Raw genomic sequence first — 19,424 nt, 5'->3', positions numbered from 1 at the left:
GGCTATTGTAAACAGTGCTGCAATTAACATTGAGGTGCATGTATCTTTTCAGGCCATATTCTTTCCTGGATATATGCCCAGGAGTGGGATTGCAGGGTCATATGGTAGCTCTACTTTTAGTTTTTTAAGGAACTTCCATATTGTTCCAATAGTGGCTGTACCTATTTACATTCCCACCGACAGTGCAGGAGGGTACCCTTCTCTTCACATCCTCTCCAGCATTTGTTGTTTGTGGATTTTTTGATGAGAGTCATTTTGACTGATGTGAGGTGATATCTCATTGTAGTTTTGATTTGCATTTCTCTAATAGCTAGTGGTGTTGAATATCTTTTCATGTGCCTGATGGCTATCTGTGTGTCCTCTTTAGAGAAATGTCTATTCAAGTCTTATGTCCATTTTTTGAATGGGTTGTTTTGATGCTATTAAGTGTCATAAGCTGTTTGTAAATTCTGGAGACTAACCCCTTATCAGTCACATCATTTGCAAATATTTTCTCCCAGTCTGTGGGTTGTCTTTTTGTTTATTGTTTCCTTTGCTGTGCAAAAGCCTTTGAGTAGGTACCATTTGTTTATTTTTGGTTTCATTTTTATTATTCTGGGAGATGGAGTGAAAAGATATTGCTGTGATTTATGTCAGAGAGTGTTCTGCCTATGTTTTCCTCTAAGAGTTTTATAGTGTCTGGTCTAATATTTAGGTCTTTAATCCATTTTGAGCTTATTTTTTGTGTATGGAGTTAGTGTGTTAGTCACTCAATCATGTCCGACTCTTTGCGACCCCATGGACTGTGGCCCGCCAGGCTCCTCCTCTGTCCATGGGATTCTCCAGGCAAGAATACTGGAGTAGATTGCCATTCCCTTCTCCAGTCTGAAGTTAAAGAATGATCTAATTTCATTTCTTTACATGTGGCTGTCCAGTTTTCCCAGCACCATTTGTTGAGAGACTGTCTTTCCTACATTGTGTAGTCTTGCCTCCTTTGTCATAGATTAATTGACTATAGGTTCATGAGTTTATTTCTGGGTTTTCTATCCTGTTCCATTGATCTATGTTTCTATTTTTGTGCCAATACCATACTCTTTGGTGACTGTTGCTCTGTAGTATTAGTTAGGGAGCCTGATTCCTCCAGCTCTGTTTTTCTTTTTCATGATTGCTTTGGCTATTCAGGGTCTTTTGTGTCTCCTTACAAATTCTGAGATTTTTTTTGTTTGTTTTGTTCTAGTTCTCTGAAAAATGCCAATGTTAATTTGATAGGGATTGCATTGAATCTGTAGTTTGTCTTTAGTAGTATAGTCATTTTGACAATATTGATTTTTTTTCAATCCATAAACATGGCATATCTTTCTATCTGTTTGTTTCTTCTTTGATTTCTTTCATCAGCATCTTATACCTTTCAGAGTACACGTCTTTTGTCTCTTAGGTAGGCTTATACTTAGGTATTTTATTCTTTTTGATGCAACAGTAAATGGAATTGCTTCTTAAATTTCTCTTTCTGATCTTTTGTTGTTAGTGTATAGAAATGAAAGAGATTTCTGTATATTAATTTTGCAACCTGAAACTTTACCAAATTCATTGATGAATTCTAGTAGTTTTACGGTATTCATTTTTTATTTTTCCTCTTTGATTACATATTACTAAAAACTGAAATATTTAAAGTTCTAAATTTTTTGTTTGTTTTGACAGGCTACGATATTGGAAAAAATAGGCCTTAAAAGACTTGAAGATTTTTTGGCCATACTAGTAAAACTGGACTATACACAACCAATTTCAGACGAAAATGTTACAGTGATGGATACAACATTTAGTGATATTCCAGTACGTTTGTACTTGCCAAAGAGGAAGAGAGAAAGCCAGAGACCAGCTGTAATTTTTATTCATGGTGGTGGCTTTGTCTTAGGAAGTTATAGTAAGTACTTTTTATATAAGCAAATGTGTGTGAGTATGTGTGTTTGTATGTGTTGCACATTATAAGTATTTATATTAAAATAATTTTTGTATATTATATTTGGCAGAACTTTTGCTGATATAATTTATGTTTGTAAGTAAGTGTACTTAGCAGAGAGATAAACTGTGTCAGTCAAGGTTCATATATATATCTTCATATACTTTTTTGTAAATAAATCATAAAAATATCAGGTGAGATTTTTGCTTTAAAAAAGTTATTATCAAATAAAGTTACACTGACAATGTATAATGGGAGATTCAAGTGGTAAACTTAAAGCTTGGGTTTGAAATTACCTAATGGCCTGATTTTAGGTTCAGAAAAACAGAAGTGAATAAGATGATTTAAATGTTTGTTCAGAAGTGATAATATCTGCAACTTCCAAGTAGCAAACACATATTCATATTGTAGACAGTGATGCATCAATACTTATCACTTTGAGGCTTAGACTCCAATGCATATTTTTGAACTTGAAAAATAAAATACACCTGAGTAATCAAGTTCCTCTCCTCAAGTATATTCCTGTCTAATATTTGGAGATGATTCCAAGAGGTATGATGGAATAGCTAAGACAGTTACACACTCATACACATTCCCAAACAGATACAAACTCAAACATGCTCAAACATATACACACACACTCACAAACACACATATGTACACAGTTGCTTTTAGACTATTGATATTATTGATTCACCATACAGCACAGAATATAATTGATATTGTATTGAAGGAATTTCAAAATGTAAGAAACAAATGAAAAGACTCCTTTCACCAAAGAGACACAGCCTGAGTGATTATACCCAGAATTTTGACTTTGTGATCTGTTAACATTTCAAAATAATCACAAATGCTATGGTAGTTTGGTGAGTGGTCCACTCTTATTTGATAGATACTCACAATATTAAGATCAGAGAAGGCGATGGCACCCCACTCCAGTACTCTTGCCTGGAAATTCCCATGGATGGAGGAGCCTGGTAGGCTGCAGTTCATGGGGTCATGAAGAGTCGGACATGACTGAACAACTTCAATTTCACTTTTCACTTTCATGCTTTGGAGAAGGAAATGGCAACCCACTCCAGTGTTCTTGCCTGGAGAATCCCAGGGACAGGGGAGCTGCCATCTATGGGGTCGCACAGAGTCGGACACGACTGAAGTGACAGCAGCAGCAGCACAATATTAAGATAGGTATTATTATCATGCTTTTAGAGGTAAGGTAGCTACAGAATGGTTCAGTAATTTGTTCCAAGTCCTATTAGCAAGTGGAGGAACCAAAACCCAAACCAAGGCCTGTCAGCAGGATCAACAGGTTTAACCCTCATACCACTGGTGAGCAGTTTCATCCTACAAACCCTCAAGGTGGTTTCAAGATGTTGTCTCTTGTGTGTATTTAGTTACTGTCCTTCATATCAATGCCACTTTCAAAACCTCATGCTCTTTCAAGTCTCTCAGCTTATCCTCCCTCATCTATCAAGGATGTCTGTGCAAATTCAGCACCCATCTATTCTTTACTCCTTGCCAACCATATGTGTCCTCAAAAATTATGGACTGTATTAATTCTTAACTTTACTTCTTTCTACTTATACTGTAGAAAAATGCATTTTTATCTTTGCTAAGATTTAATCTCTTTTTTGTCTGTGGTCATATTTCCTACTATTGTTAAAATTTTAATCAGTATTTTTCTTCTATCTATAAATGTGTCCTCTCTATTGGCACTTAAACATGTTACAACATCTTCTACCTTGATCTTCTTTGTTTCCAAATATCTCTCTCTAGGTAGTCACTTATCACTCTTATCTTTCTCAGGCTCATTTTTATACACTGTGGAATCCAATTTCTCCTTTAAGACTTCTTAAATTGTGTAATTTGACAATGATCCCTCATCTTTGCTTCACTGAAATTCTTTGCTCCCTTGGTTTCTATGAAACCAATTTCTTTTGACTTTTGCCTCTCCCCCTTAACTTCACATGCTTCTCCTTCTTTAAAATAAAGCAAACATAAACAAATGCACAAAATGGGCCTGTTTTTACATTTTATAAGTATTTGTGTTCTCCAGTAGTCCTTTCATTAGTTTTTGACTCCTCATGCTCTTTTATTTAGACCTTTCCACTTTTCAGCACTACCCCTCACACCTATGCTGTTGATTTCCAAAGCTGTACCTCCAGCTGTAACCATGGTCTTAAGTTTAAGATCAATATATATAGAATTTCAGAGCTTGCCAGTATATTTGGAGGAACCACAGGCGATGGCACCCCACTCCAGTCCTCTTGCCTGGAAAATCCCATGGATGGAGGAGCCTGATAGGCTGCAGTCCATGGGGTCGCGAAGAGTCAGACACGACTGAGCGATTTCCCTTTCACTTTCCTGCATTGGAGAAGGAAATGGCAACCCACTCCAGTGTTCTTGCCTGGAGAATCCCAGTGATGGGGGAGCCTGGTGGGCTGCTATCTATGGGGTCACACAGAGTCGGACACGACTGAAGTGACTTAGCAGCAGCAGCAGATAATATAAGGTTAGCATGATTAAACAACCTGAATCATATCTAGTCCCCACCCCCATAGTCTAGGAAAAAAATAAACCCAAATAAACAACAAAAGTAAAAACAACTTCAAGAAAACAAACAGAGGAACTCCTCCTCAGCTGTCGTTTTATCAATGTGAGAATTACAATCAATTATTTATTGTTCCTTAGCATCTACATTTAATAACCAATTCTGTCCACCTATCTTCCTAAATAGCTTTTTCTCTCTCCATGCTTAAAAAAATTATCATTTTTATTTCCTTCTGTTGCTTCTCCTTTTTTTTTTTTTTTTGCTCACCACCATTTCCTTGTTTATGTCACCCTTTTTCTAATTTGCTTCTGTTATATGCAAATCTGGTCATAAATTTTATAACTAAATTCTTTGGTAATATCTATCACCTTGTTGACAAAGAAATCTTTAGTGTAGCATCCAAGTACTGGTACAGGTATTCTTATTTTCCAATGTGGTTTCACTTTATAGCCTACTTCTCTCTCAATACTTGTTTCAATTGTACTTAACAGTTAATTCCCTGAGCTTTAAATGTATTCTCATGATTCTTCGAATGTATTTTCTTCTGCAATGACCTTCCCCATTTGATGGCAGCCATCAAATCTTTCATCTCTGGATCCTAACATGTGGTAGCAGGAAAAGTGAAAATGTGAGGATTCCACCAATTAATCATATTTCTGTCATGTTTCACAGTGTTGTTGGTTTTCCATTGCCATTTATTTACAGGGTAGACTTTCATATTAATTTCTTCATTTCAGAGCATACACCTTTGGACCTCCTGAATAGATGGACGGCAAACAAAGTTGATGCTGTTGTTGTTGGAGTGGAGTAAGACAGTGATTTTTTTTTAGTATTATAATTCTTGCCCTTGTGACATAGTTTTGATTTCCAAAGAAGGCACCCAAGCCTCCCAAAGGACTTGGAACCTAGGGATCTTATATTTATGTTAGTAACTTTTACTAATGTTACCTTATCTTATCTTCCTGAAAGGTACCTAGTTTCCCTTCAACCTCTGTCACTGGACAGACTTCTGAGAGGCACCACAGGCTGAACATCTTTGGCAACCCAACTGTGGTACTTCTAGAAATGTCTAAGTAGTTAGCTACCCGTTATACATTTGGGATGTTGAGTTTTGTGAAGTTTTTTTTTTTTTTTTTTTTGAGTTGGTGATAAAAGATTAATTTTATAGACATTCTTTTTTTCACTAAAGTGCCATTGATTTATCATATTGTGTTAGTTTCAAGTATACAGCAAAGTGATATAGCTACACTCATATATATTCTTTTTTAGATTCATTTTCATTATAATTTATTAGAAGATATTGGCAACATAGATACTCTTAATTGGAGAAACATCAGATGAAAATGTTGGGACCATCTGAAAATTTAAAATCATTCCAAAATGAGAGAACTTAAGTGCTAATGATTTTTGCCCAAATTTCCAACAATACACAAGAAAGACTAGCAAATGTCCAGTACTATATGATCTATTCAGGGGTTCTCTGTATTTCATCTTCATAATGAAGTTTTTTCCCCCCATTTTCCAATCAGTTAAGTAGTGCAGAAACATACTTAGAGACTCCTAGCCCAATGGCGAACAGAGAACATAGTAGTATTTTTGTTAATTGAAAACTTAAGGGTATTAAATAGAAAATACAAGTGGAACCACTGCTGTTCTACTCATTAATGCTGCCGTAGGGCAACCAGAAGAATTGGATGTTTTCAGAGATACGTCTAATTTATAATAATTAGGATGCTCTCCCTTTCTCTCTATAATTGAACCTAATATACCACTTTATTATTTTAAGATACTTTTAAAATTGTGATGTGTATTGTACTGAGTTTAAGAATTCAATCAGTTACTTCTGATATTTGTTCTTTTTTTTGTACCCTGAAGAACATTTAAAGTAACAATACATTTTTGATATGTTATTTTCCTTAATTTATACTACATTTCAGATATTTTAGATATAGTTACAATATGACAAGATTGCAGGGGTCATCCAGTCAGCATATGGCAACCTACTCCAGTGTTCTTGCCCGGAGAATCCCATGGACAGAGGAGCCTGGTGGGCTGCAGTCCATGGGGTCGCTAGGAGTAGGACATGACTGAGCGACTTCACTTTGATTTTTCACTTTCATGCATTGGAGGAGGAAATGGCAACCCACTCCAGTGTTCTTGCCTGGAGAATCCCATGAACAGAGGAACCTGGTGGGCTGCTGTCTATGGGGTCGCACAGAGTCGGACACGACTGAAGTGACTTAGCAGCAGCAGCAGCAAGGCAATGGCACCCCACTCTAGTACTCTTGCCTGGAAAATCCCATGGATGGAGGAGCCTGGTAGGCTGCAGTCCATGGGGTCACTAAGAGTTGGACACGACTGGGTGACTTCACTTTCACTTTTCACTTTCATGCATTGGAGAAGGAAATGGCAACCCACTCCAGTGTTCTTGCCTGGAGAATCCCAGGGACGCGGGAGCCTGGTGGGCTGCTGTCTCTGGGCTGTCACAGAGTCAGACATGACTGAAACAACTTAGCAGCAGCATTGACATTATTAATTCACCAATTCTTTTGCAAAGTAAGATTACTAGTGCAGAGTAAGATTACCCAATCTTACTAAGTAAGTAAGTAAGATTACCCAATAGAGTTTAATTCACTATTAGAAGAAAAAATTATATATATATATATATATATATATACAGTGTACAGTTGGGTACATTAACAGATGCTCTAATAATTTGCCTTAGAATGACATTTACAGCTGTCACACAAGATCACTTACTATACTTAAATATTTATTTTGAATTGTGTTTTCAGGTCATATGTAAACTCATACTCATGTACTCAGCTTATGATACAAATTCTGATAACAGAATTCTATTCTGTAGAATTTTTACCTAGATAAATTTCTAATATGACACCTATAAATCATTTTCTCTCAGATTTGGTGCTTTTAAAATCTAGTGTGCACTCCCAAGAATGATTGTAAAAATGTTAGTCACCAACTCCATAGAGAATCTGATAAATCTTACAGAGCATGTCTCTTTGATCGCACTTTTGCTGAAAAATTTACATACAATTTTATGAGTATAAAGACTGAATCCTGATCTCTTTCATCTCCCATAGAACCCAATATTTTAAAAACGTTCTACAAGAATCTACATTTTATTTTAAAAACAGAAGTTAGTAGGAAGTCCAGGTATGACTGGTGAAACTAAAGATTCAAAGTAGGGCCAATTTTGTTCTCTGGACCTGATGATTAAATTGAGAGATACGTGGATATATGCAACTGAAGTTTAATCCTATATGCTTTGTTTCTTTTCTTTTTTTTTCTGAAGCCCTAGACTAGCTCCTGAATATCCATTTCCAGTTCCCTATGAGGATGTTGTTTCTGTGGTCAAATACTTTCTACATGATAAAATCCTTGCAAAATATGGAGTGGACCCCAATCGAATTTGTATTTCAGGTGATAGTTCTGGGGGTGCACTTGCAGCAGGAGTGGCTCAACTGGTAAGCTGTATGTGTTATATGTTATACATATTTATAACACATACACACATGCTATAACTCTAACACAAAATCACTTTCTTTGGTAGGATATTTTTAATGGTTTAATATTTCAAGCTGTTAAGTGGAATAAACAGAAAAAACCCTCCTGTCCTTTTACATAGTTTTACCATTAGACAATGTGGCTTTAGCAGCATTGAGGAAAAGTGACATATAATACTAAATAAGGCTTTTAATTTTGAAGGAAATTTTGAAGGAAACAGAACAATGTCTAGGAACTACTGTTTAATATGACAAGGGATTTTTTGTTCTCCTTAGGTATTGTAGTTCATGTATTTCAGTGGAATGCTAGCAGACAACATTTGGGCCACAAGACATGCTTGCTTGGAAGAATCACTACTGTAATAAAGAAAATGGTCTATGTTAAAACCATTGCTGTGTGCAGTTAAATAATAGTTGTCCCCAATAACTATTACAGTTGAAAAATGAATTCAGTACAATAGATAATTTTTAACCCCAAAAGTAAATTTTATGGAGCAAAACTAACATAAGAAGAAGGATACCTACCAGTAAAACCAGCAGGCTCTTCTAACTCCTCTTGTATGACTTTGCTACTAGCCTGAGAAAGTATTGGTTGAGCTTCTGTCATTTTTGTTTTTGGGTTGCTGTTGTTTCTTCCACTCTGCTTATGACATAAGCCGGTTGATTTAGAAAATAATCTGTATGGAGGACACTGGGAAGGGATCAAGGGCATAAGAGAGATTGTTAGACAAATTTGTTTTTCTTCATTGTCTTTTTGAAACCATGCCCCCATTATACCTTGAGTGTATAGTTTGCAGTTGGTTGGATATCACGTTCCCTTCTGAGGTTCTACTGGGGTTAATTTCAATTAATTCTTATTTTGTATGTCAGTTACTTCTGGGAGGGTTTAAGATTAAGAAACACCCTCCAGAAACTGAGCCTTTCATGTGGAGTGGCAACTGGTATATTCATTTCTACAGATGTCACTATTGAGGCTGTTGGTCTGGGGTTAGGCACCTCACATTACTTGTAAGTTTTCTTCTTTAGAGTGTAGGAGTAAAATCAAAAGAAAGGAAAATATACAGTGGCTCATCTCACCCCATGATTGAGATATTAGGATGCTTCTTATTTCTGTAAGAAAGAAAAACTTCAAATACAATGCTTTATGTCTTTTTTTGCCCTTCAAATTTTCATTAATTACTATGCTTATTGGAGAAAGCAAAGGCACCCCACTCCAGTACTCTTGCCTGGAAAACCCCATGGACAGAGGAGCCTGGTGGGCTGCAGTCCATGGGGTCGCGACTTCACTTTCACTTTTCACTTTCATGCATTGGAGAAGGAAATGGCAACCCCCTCCAGTGTTCTTGCCTGGAGAATCCCAGGGACGGGGGAGCCTGGTGGGCTGCCATCTCTGGGGTTGCAAAGAGTCGGACACAACTGAAGCAACTTAGCACACATAGCACTATGCTTATTTCCTACCACACTACACTGTTTTCTCCAAAAGATAAGCTGTTTATTGTGCATGTGTGTGCTCAGTCACTTCAGTCATATATGATTCTTTGTGGCCCCATGGGCTCTAACACACTAGGTTCCACTGTCCATGGAAGTTTCCTGCAAGAATACTGAGGTGGGTTGCCATTTCCTACTCCAGGGGATCCTCCTGACCCAGAGATCAAACCCATGTCTCTTGTGTCTCCTGCAATGAAGGCAAATTCTTTATCACTAGTGCCACTATACTGTTTTTTCCAAAAGACAAGTTGTATGTTAGGAATTTTTTTTTTAACTTGATCGAACTCCATTTGAATTTAGTTAATATGTGAGTTTGGGCAATGATATTCTATTATTACATTCATTATTTCTTCTCAGGTTACTGAGGGTCAGATTTTTCAGTATAGACTACTTGTCCATAGGAATTACATAATTATTTTTTATTTGGTTGTCATATGTGAGTAAACTTGTGGGTGAATCATTATTGATGAAAGTGGCATGACACTTTTTAAAGCACTCAAAGTATAACTTACTTCAGTTCAGTTGCTCAGTCGTGTCCGACTCTTTGCAACCCTATGAATCGCAGCACGCCAGGCCTCCCTGTCCATCACCAACTCCTGGAGTTCACTCAGACTCACGTCCATCGAGTCAGTGATGCCATCCAGCCATCTCATCCTCTGTCGTCCCCTTCTCGTCTTGCCCCCAATCCCTCCCAGCATCAGAGTCTTTTCCAATGAGTCAACTCTTTGCATGAGGTGGCCGAAGTACTGGAGTTTCAGCTTTAGCATCATTCCTTCCAAAGAAATCCCAGGGCTGATCTCCTTCAGAATGGACTGGTTGGATCTCCTTGCAGTCCAAGGGACTCTCAAGAGTCTTCTCCAACACCACAGTTCAAAAGCATCAATTCTTTGGTGCTCAGCTTTCTTCACAGTCAAACTCTCACATCCGTACATGACCACTGGAAAAACCATAGCCTTGACTAGACGAACCTTTGTTGGAAAAGTAATGTCTGTGCTCTTCAATATGCTATCTAGGTTGGTCATAACTTTTCTTTCAAGGAGTAAGCGTCTTTTAATTTCACGGCTGCAGTCACCATCTGCAGTGACTTTGGAGCCCAAAAATATAAAGTCTGACACTGTTTCCACTGTTTCCCCATCTATTTCCCATGAAGTGATGGGACCGGATGCCATGATCTTCATTTTCTGAAAGTTGAGCTTTAAGCCAACATTTTCACTCTCCTCTTTCACTTTCATCAAGAGGCTCTTCAGTTCCTCTTCACTTTCTGCCATAAGGGTGGTGTCATCTGCATATCTGAGGTTATTGATATTTCTAACTGCTGCGAAGTCGCATCAGTCATGTCTGACTCTGTGTGAACCCAGAGACAGCAGACCACCAGGCTCTGCTGTCCCTGGGATTCTCCAGGCAAGAACACTGGAGTGGGTTGCCATTTCCTTCTTCAATGCATGAAAGTGAAAAGTGAAAGGGAAGTCGCTTAGTCATGTCCGACTCTTAGCAACCCCATGGACTGCAGCCCTCCAGACTTCTCCATCCATGGGATTTTCCATGCAAAAGTACTGGAGTGGGGTGCCATTGCCTTCTCCGATATTTCTAACTATGAGGTACTATATTATTCTTATAATTATTTACATAAGAGCTGATATGATGGGAGGAAAGCTTCCTACTCCTATAGCTTGGAAGGCTTGGACTCATTCACATTTTATTGTGTCTTTTTTCAGATACAGAATGATCCAGAATTCAAAAATAAACTGAAAGCACAAGCTTTAATTTACCCTGGCTTACAGCTAGTTGATGTCTCTATGCCATCTCACCGAGAAAATGAGCATGGTCCATTTCTGTCACGGAAACTGGCAATCAAACTTGCATGCCTATATTTTACCCGGGATAAAGCACTCCCCCAGGCAATGATGAAAAATCAACACATGCCTTATGGATCAATGCATCTGTTCAAGTTGGTAAACTGGAGCACCTTTCTTCCTGAGAAGTACAAGAAAAACCATGTATATACTGAACCAATTATTGGAAAACTTAACCCTTCATATTCAATACTTTTGGATAGTAGGTTATCACCCTTGGCAGCCAATGATTCCCAGTTGCGAAATCTGCCCTTAACTTACATCCTCACCTGTAAACATGATATTCTAAGAGATGATGGACTTATGTATGTCTTACGACTTCAAAATGTTGGAGTTAAAGTTTCTCATGACCATATGGAGGATGGAATCCATGGAGCTTTATCATTCATGGCTGCACCAGTTTACTTAAAATTAGGCATTAGAATAAAAGATAAGTATATTAATTGGCTAGAAGAAAATCTGTAAGTAGTACATATAACTAACTAGCTAATCAGTGTTATAGTGCAAAGGCTATGTTTTGAGATTTGTGAATTTAAGTGACAATATGATGTTAGTTCTGATCAATCAAGGTTTAAATCAAAGCATAATTATTGTGTATCTTTGAAAAAAATTAATTTCCCTAATCATAGATCTTGCTAAAAGGAAGACATATTTATCCTAATAAATGTCATTTATTCAGTGTGATACATGTTAAATATTCACCAATTTCATAATAAAGTATAAAAATAAGTATGATTATAAGCAACATACACATCATAGTTTCCGACAGGAATGGTAATGGTGAGTGAGAAGTAATTTTAAGAAAGAAAAATTGCAATGGCTTTTAGATGGGGTTGGGAAGTAATACCTTTCAAGCTTTTTAATTTTTATTATTTAGTGGTCTGTACATTAATTTTATCCTCTCTGTGTAAATCATTAGTTTTCTTTTACTCACACAAAATCTGCTTTCAGACATATTGCTAGCCTTCTTTGCTGATAGAGGGAAAAGGCCAACATCTAAACTGTAAATCCTTTAAAAGCCTAAATTTTTAGCCCTTACTCAAATGTTTAGAAACATCAACCCAGAAGATAGATGAGTTACTACACTGATTTCTATGTACTGATTATCCAAGATGTTCCCTCACCAATTGTACATTGCTGTAAGTATTGGGTATTCTATTATTTTGAACTTCTGGGGTCATACATTTATCTTCACAGAAAGCTATATAACTACAAAAATATTTAACTGATGATATCTGGACCTATGGACTCTCCAGTGATAATGGGGTCCACACTCATGTTAATCTAGATGAACCTCACGACTAAAATTCATTCCCATTGCTGCTGCTGCTAAGTCGCTTCAGTCATGTCTGACTCTGTGCGACCCCATAGACGGAAGCCCACCAGCCTCCCCCATCCCTGGGATTCTCCAGGCAAGAACACTGGAGTGGGTTGCCATTTCCTTCTCCAATGCATGAAAGTCAAAAGAGAAAGTGAAGTCGCTCAGTCATGTCTGACTCTTAGCGACCCCATGGACTGCAGCCTACCAGGCTCCATTGTCCATGGATTTTCCAGGCAAGAGTACTGGAGTGGGATGCCATTGCCTTCTCCATAATTCCCATTAGGACACTTCATAAACAGTGCCTCCTTTTCTGAAGTCCCTGTGATGCTACTCTTTGCATGCTATTGTTAGTTCTGTGTCTTTTTATTAAACTGAGTAAATTTGGTGCTGTATAAGTGTAATTGTGTTTGTTCATTTGTTTGAGAATCTAATCCCCAAACACATTGCTTGAGTCTACAGCTGCATTATTTGCTTTTTGGTCATCTCAGCACCTAATCTGTTCTCCAATCTCCTAACATATTCCACCATATTAAGCTCTTCCCTGAAATCCAAACACTAAACTATTACATCAGGACCCATGAGTATAGACTATTATGTTTTCATTGGTATTTGTTGTCTCATCACATGCATGAAATAACATCTTACTCAACAATCATCTAGTTGTGTTTTTTATAAAAGAGACACTGTTCAAAGATACTGTCTTCAGATCAGATCAGATCAGTCACTCAGTCCTGTCTGACTCTTTGCGAGACCATGAATTGCAGCACGCCAGGCCTCCCTGTCCATCACCAACTCCTGGAGTTCACCCAAACTCACGTCCATCGAGTCGGTGATGCCATGCAGCCATCTCATCCTCTGTCGTCCCCTTCTCGTCTTGCCCCCAATCCCTCCCAGCATCAGAGTCTTTGCATGAGGTGGCCAAAGTATTGGAGTTTCAGCACAGCATCAGTCCCTCCAATGAACACCCAGGACTGGTCTCCTTTAGGATGGACTGGTTGGATCTCCTTGCAGTCCAAGGGACTCTCAAGAGTCTTCTCCAACACCACAGTTCAAAAGCATCAATTCTTCAGTGCTCAGCCTTCTTCACAGTCCAACTCTCACATCCATACATGACCACAGGAGAAACCATAGCCTTAACTAGACGGACCTTTGTTGGCAAAGTAATGTCTCTGCTTTTGAATATGCTATCTACGTTGGTCATAACTTTCCTTCTCAGATGAAAAAAAAAATTGCTTGCCTGAATTAATCATTGGAATCATGTGAATCTTTGTGGTTCAAGATTTATTTTGTAAACATCATTATTTACATTAATTATAAAACTTAACATAAAGCTTATAGCTGTCAGTATTACAAACCATTAAGTTAATATGTAAATACTACAGTGACTAACATGTGATTATTGAGGAAAGGAAGGTCTGTGGAATTGAAGACAATTTTTAAACTAAGAAAAATTTATGACCCATGCAGATATAAAAATCCAGATATGTTAAAGACTATATTTTAATTCAATTCAATCAGTAAGCAAACCAAGCCACTGTTATAACTCATACAAAAGATAATTCAGAGGACCGATATAACAAAAAGACGTCAAAGACAATGAGCAATAGAGGGTGTGCTTAATGTAGACAATGCATAGTTGTAAAGTATTTCAAAGACCATAATATACTAGACCCAGATAACGTAGAGAAACACAAAGATGACACAGAAGAAAGAAGATCTCTTTCTTCTAGGCAACACAGAAGATCAGTTTTTTATTGAAGTACATTTATTTTTTCTTTAGTGGAAAGAAGGACAAGATGAGAGTAAATTTCTCAACACTTTAAAGCATCAGAACAATTTGCTATGTGAATTATATCTGTAGTTATAGAGCTATATCAATGAGCCAATTAAAGAGCTTTAGGAGAGGGGGTTAGACATTTTTTGGGCTCCAAAATCACTGCAGATGGTGATTGAAGCCACAAAATTAAGAGATGCTTACTCCTTGGAAGGAAAGTTATGACCAACCCACTCCATTGTTCTTGCCTGGAGAATCCCAGGGATGGGACAGCCTGGTGGGCTGCCATCTCTGGGGTTGCACAGAGTCAGACAGGACTGAAGCAACTTAGCAGCAGCAGCAGCAGCAGCAGCAGAAAACATATTCAAAAGCAGAGACATTACTTTGCTAACAAAGGTCCATCTAGTCAAGACTATGGTTTCTCCAGTAGTCATGTATGGATGTGAGAGTTGGACTGTGAAGAAAGCTGAGCACTGAAGAATTGATGCTTTTGAAGTGTGGTGTTGGAGAAGACTCTTGAGAGTCCCTTGGACTGCAAGGAGATCCAACCAGTTCATTCTAAAGGAGATCAGTCCTGGGTGTTCTTTGGAAGGAATGATGCTAAAGATGAAACTCCAATACTTTGGCCACCTCATGCGAAGAGTTGACTCATTGGAAAAGACTCTGATGCTGGGAGGGATTGGAGGCAGGAGAAGAAGAGGATGACAGAGGATGAGATGGCTGGATGGCATCACCGAATCGATGGACATGAGTTTGAGTGAACTCCGGGAGTTGGTGATGGACAGGGAGGCCTGGCATGCTGCAATTCATGGGGTCACAAAGAGTCGGACAGTATGAGCAACTGAACTGAACTGAACTGAGGAGAGGGGGAGAATCAAGATGGCAGAGGAGTAGAAAGTAAAATCACCTCCTTCCACAGAAACATTGAAAATACAAATGGAAAGATTCACACAGAACAGCTACTGAACATTGACAGAAGACCTCAGATCTCTGAAAAGACAAGAAAACTTCCATGTAATCAGGAAAGAACCAAAGGAAGAAAGAAAAGAAGTAATCAGTACTGTGCCCCAGGGAGGCAGCTGTGAAGGAGGAAAGGTTCCCACTGCTCTGGAAGTCTTCTTATCAGCAAGGAGATCAGCCTGGACAGATGGGGAATTTCAGAGCCTTAAAGGAGAGAGCAACAATCAATCTGTGGAAGGCGTAACAGTGAGTAACTTGCCCAGAGGGTCAACACCACCACCCGGCTCCCCACAACCTAGACAGTCCTGTGTTGGTAAGGGTGAGAAGCACATGCTGATGCCCAGATTCAAGAGCTCAGTCCCAGGGAAAGGACCAGGGTTGTATGTGGAAACAGCTGAAGAGTTCAGGCTGTAGCAACTGAGGGTGTACTAGGAAGAAGCCTGGGCCTGCCAGAGAGGTGAGGCACCATTATTTGGAGGTGCACAAGGAGAGGGGTGGGACCATCGTAAAAGCGTCTTTCCCTGTGAGAGCTCTCAGGTGCAGAACACCTCCTACAGGAGCTTTGGGGATGGGCACAAGTCGCCACTGCCACCTTGGGCTCCAAAGATGGACACTGGCCACCTCCTCCAGAACACAAGCAGATGCCAGGCTCCACATCTGTGGACCCAGAAGGGTATGGGCAGTTCCCACCACTACAAATTTCAAATTTTGCCACTGAGCCCTAGGACCACCTCCTCCACTGACCCAAACGGGCACAGAGAGCTTCCCAAACTAGCAATTCCACCAACAGGTCACAGGACCTGCCTACACTGACCCAGAAAGGAGCTGACAGCTCTGACCTCTAGGAATTCCACCAGTGGGTCCCAGGATTTGCCTACACTGTCCTCAAATGGCAAGGAAACTTCTGACTACCCGTGGGTGCTGGGACTTGCCCTCCAGTCCTGGGATATTTCCCCTACTAAGTCCATCAGTGAGAGCTGGGACCTGCCCCATTTCCCCAGGTTTATGAGGAAAGCTCTCACTATTAGGAAATCTGTCAGTGGATACTGGGATGCACCCTGCTGTCCCAGGAAGGCATGGATACCTCCTCCAACTAGGAGGCACTGAAACCATAGCTGAGCCCCACTGGCTCTGTGACTAAGGAAGAAGAGTTGAAATCTCTCCTTGTAGCTCCATAAAACTCCTTTGATGGCTTCCTAAATTCAGTGGTTACAAAATATCTGAAAGAATAAATATCCTAGAAGCTGGAATAGGTCTGACTTTACCAGCTGTGGACTTTGTGGGCATGTACACATAGAGATTAGGTCAGGCCAGCACCTGAGCTGCTTCTATAGCTGGTCCAGGTTCATGACTACTGAAGTCCTGGGTCCTTATCTCAGTGGATCTGTGCCAGTGTCCTGGTGAAAACAACACCTGAGAGTCACTGGGGCCAAATTCAGGCATACCCACAGGTAAGATGAGACTGAGAGCAATGCCAACAACAGTATACTTTGTGAGCTTACACAAGACGAAAAGGGAACACTGCAGAGTATATTCACAAATGAATGGCTCCAGAGGAGGAATATTCAGTGGCTTTTCTCCCAGTGGAAGTGCTCTAATACAACATACCTTGTGCCACAGATTAAAATGACAGCTAAGAAACAGATCAGGGGGCCTCTGCTACAACAACTAGGGAGCAGACCTCACTCCTGATAGGGCAGTGACAAGCAAAAAGCAAATGGGAGGCCATGCTCAATATCCAGGGCAGGCCCTCATCACTACAACACCAATCAAACCCCCTATTAAGAGGATAGTGCCACAAATGTCTGGATCAACCTCACACACCAGGGATCAGACACCAGAAGCAAGAGGAACTACAATAGTGCAGCCTGCAGAAAGGAGACCACAAATTCAGTAAGTTTAACAAAATGAGGTGACAAAGAAATACGTTTCAGACAAAGGAGCAAAATAAAAACTGACAAAAACAACTAAATGAAGAGGAGATAGGCAATCTACCTGAGAAAGACTCAAGAGTAAATATGATCCAAGATCTCAGCAAAAGAATGGAGGCACAGGTCAAGAAGATACAAGAAAAGTTTAGCAAAGACTTAGAAGAACTAAAGAACAAACAAACAGAGATGAACAATACAATAACTGAAATGAAAAATACTCTAGAAGGAATCAGTAGCAGAATAACTGAGATGGAAGAATGGATAAATGACCTGGAAGACAGAATGGTGGAAATCTCTGCTAAGGAACAGAATAAATAAAAAAGGATGAAAAGAAATGAGGACAGTCTCAGGAGATCTCTAGGACAACATTAAACACACTTTTTTTTTTTTTTCTCAGAAGAAGAAAGAGAGAAAGGGCCTGAGAAAAAATTTGAAGAGACTATAATAAAAAACTTCCCTAACATAGGAAAAGAAATAGTCATCCAAATCCAGGAAGTACACAGCGTCTCATACAGGATAAAGCCAAGGATGAAAACACAAACACATATTAACCAAACTATCAAAAATTAAATAAGAAGAAAAAAATATTAAAAGCAACAAGATAAAAGCAGCAAAAAATATACAAGGGAACCCCCATAACGTTATTATTTTTCAGTTGCCCAGTCGTGTCTGACTCTTTGCAACCCCGTGGACTGCAGCACGCCAGGCTTCCCTGTCCCTAACCATCTCCTGAAGTTTGCCCAAGTTCATGTCCATTGCACTGGTGATGCCATCCATCCATCTCATCCTCTGATGCCCCCTTCTTCTGCCCTCAATCTTTCCCAGCATTAGGGCTTTCCCAATGAGTTGGCGGTTGGCATCAGATGACCAAAATACTGGAGTTTCAGCTTCAGCATTAGTCCTTCCAATGACTATTCAGGGTTAATTTCCCTAAAGATTGGCTAGTTTGATCTCCTTGCTGTACAAGGGACTTCCAGGAGTCTTCTCCAGCATCAGAGTTTGATGGCATCAATTCTTTAGAGTTCTGGCTTCTTTACAGTCCAGCTCTCACAACCATACGTGACCACTGGGAAGACTATAGCCTCGACTATATGGACCCTTTGTTGGCCTAGTAATGTCTCCGCTTTTCAACACACTATCTAGGCTTGTCATAGCTTCCTGCCAAGAAACAATTGTTTTCTGGTTTCATGGCTGCAGTCACCATCCACAGTGATCTTAGAACTCAAGAAATGGAAATCTGTCACTACTTCCACATTTTCTCCCTCTATTTGCCATAAAATAATGGGGCCAGATGCCATGATCTTAGTTTAAAAACAAAAATATTTAGCTTTAAGCCAACTCTTTCCCTCTCCTCCTTCACCCTCATCACCAGGGTCTTTAGTTCTTCTTCACTTTCTGCCATTAGGGTGGGTGTCATCTGCATATCTGAGGTTGTTGATGTTTCTCCCACCTATCTTGATTCCAGCTCATAACTCATCCAGCCCAGCATTTCTCATGATGTGCTCAGCATATAGTTTAAACAAACAGGGTGACATCAGACAGCTGTTATACTCCTTTCTCAATCTTGAGCCAATAAATTGTTCCATACAGGGCTCAAAATATTGCTTCTTGACCTGCATACAGTTTTCTCAGGAGACAGTTTGGATGATTTGGTATGCCCACCTCTTTAAGAACTTTCCACAGTTTGTTATGATCCACACAGTCAAAGGCTTTAGTGTAGTCAATGAAACAGAGGTAGATGTTTTTCTGGAATTCCCTTGCTTTCTCTATGATCCAGAGAATGTTGGCAATGTGATATCTGGTTGCTCTTCCTTTTCCAAACCCAGCTTGAACTTCTGGAAGTTTTTGGTTTGCATAATGCTAAAACCTTGTGGAAAATTCTGAAAGAGATGGGAATACCAGACCACCTGACCTGCCTCTTGAGAAACCTATATGCAGGTCAGGAAGCAACAGTTAGAACTGGACATGGAACAACAGACTGGTTCCAAATAGGAAAAGGAGTACATCAAGGCTGTATATTGTCACCCTGCTTGTTTAACTTATATGCAAAGTACCTCATAAGAAATGCTGGCTGGAGGAAGCA

General features: G+C 39.3%; 1 protein-coding gene across 1 annotated transcript in view; it reads left to right on the top strand.

Annotated features, from left to right (window-relative positions):
- The window catches only part of LOC139182241 (arylacetamide deacetylase-like 2), an 83,594-nt gene extending 71,707 nt beyond the window's left edge, over positions 1-11,887 (top strand). The window contains exons 2-4 of the mRNA XM_070786580.1: positions 1,678-1,900; positions 7,836-7,975; positions 11,218-11,887. Of these exons, the coding sequence (XP_070642681.1) occupies positions 1,678-1,900; positions 7,836-7,975; positions 11,218-11,820 (966 nt within the window). The 3' untranslated portion in view covers positions 11,821-11,887. The remainder of the gene's footprint in view (positions 1-1,677; positions 1,901-7,835; positions 7,976-11,217) is intronic.
- The last annotated feature ends 7,537 nt before the right edge of the window (positions 11,888-19,424 follow it).

This window comes from Bos indicus, chromosome 1 (genome assembly GCF_029378745.1).
Source record: "Bos indicus isolate NIAB-ARS_2022 breed Sahiwal x Tharparkar chromosome 1, NIAB-ARS_B.indTharparkar_mat_pri_1.0, whole genome shotgun sequence".
Taxonomy (NCBI): Eukaryota; Metazoa; Chordata; class Mammalia; order Artiodactyla; family Bovidae; genus Bos; species Bos indicus.
Note: the sequence above shows the minus strand (reverse complement) of the source record. Positions and strands in the feature narration are given on the sequence as shown.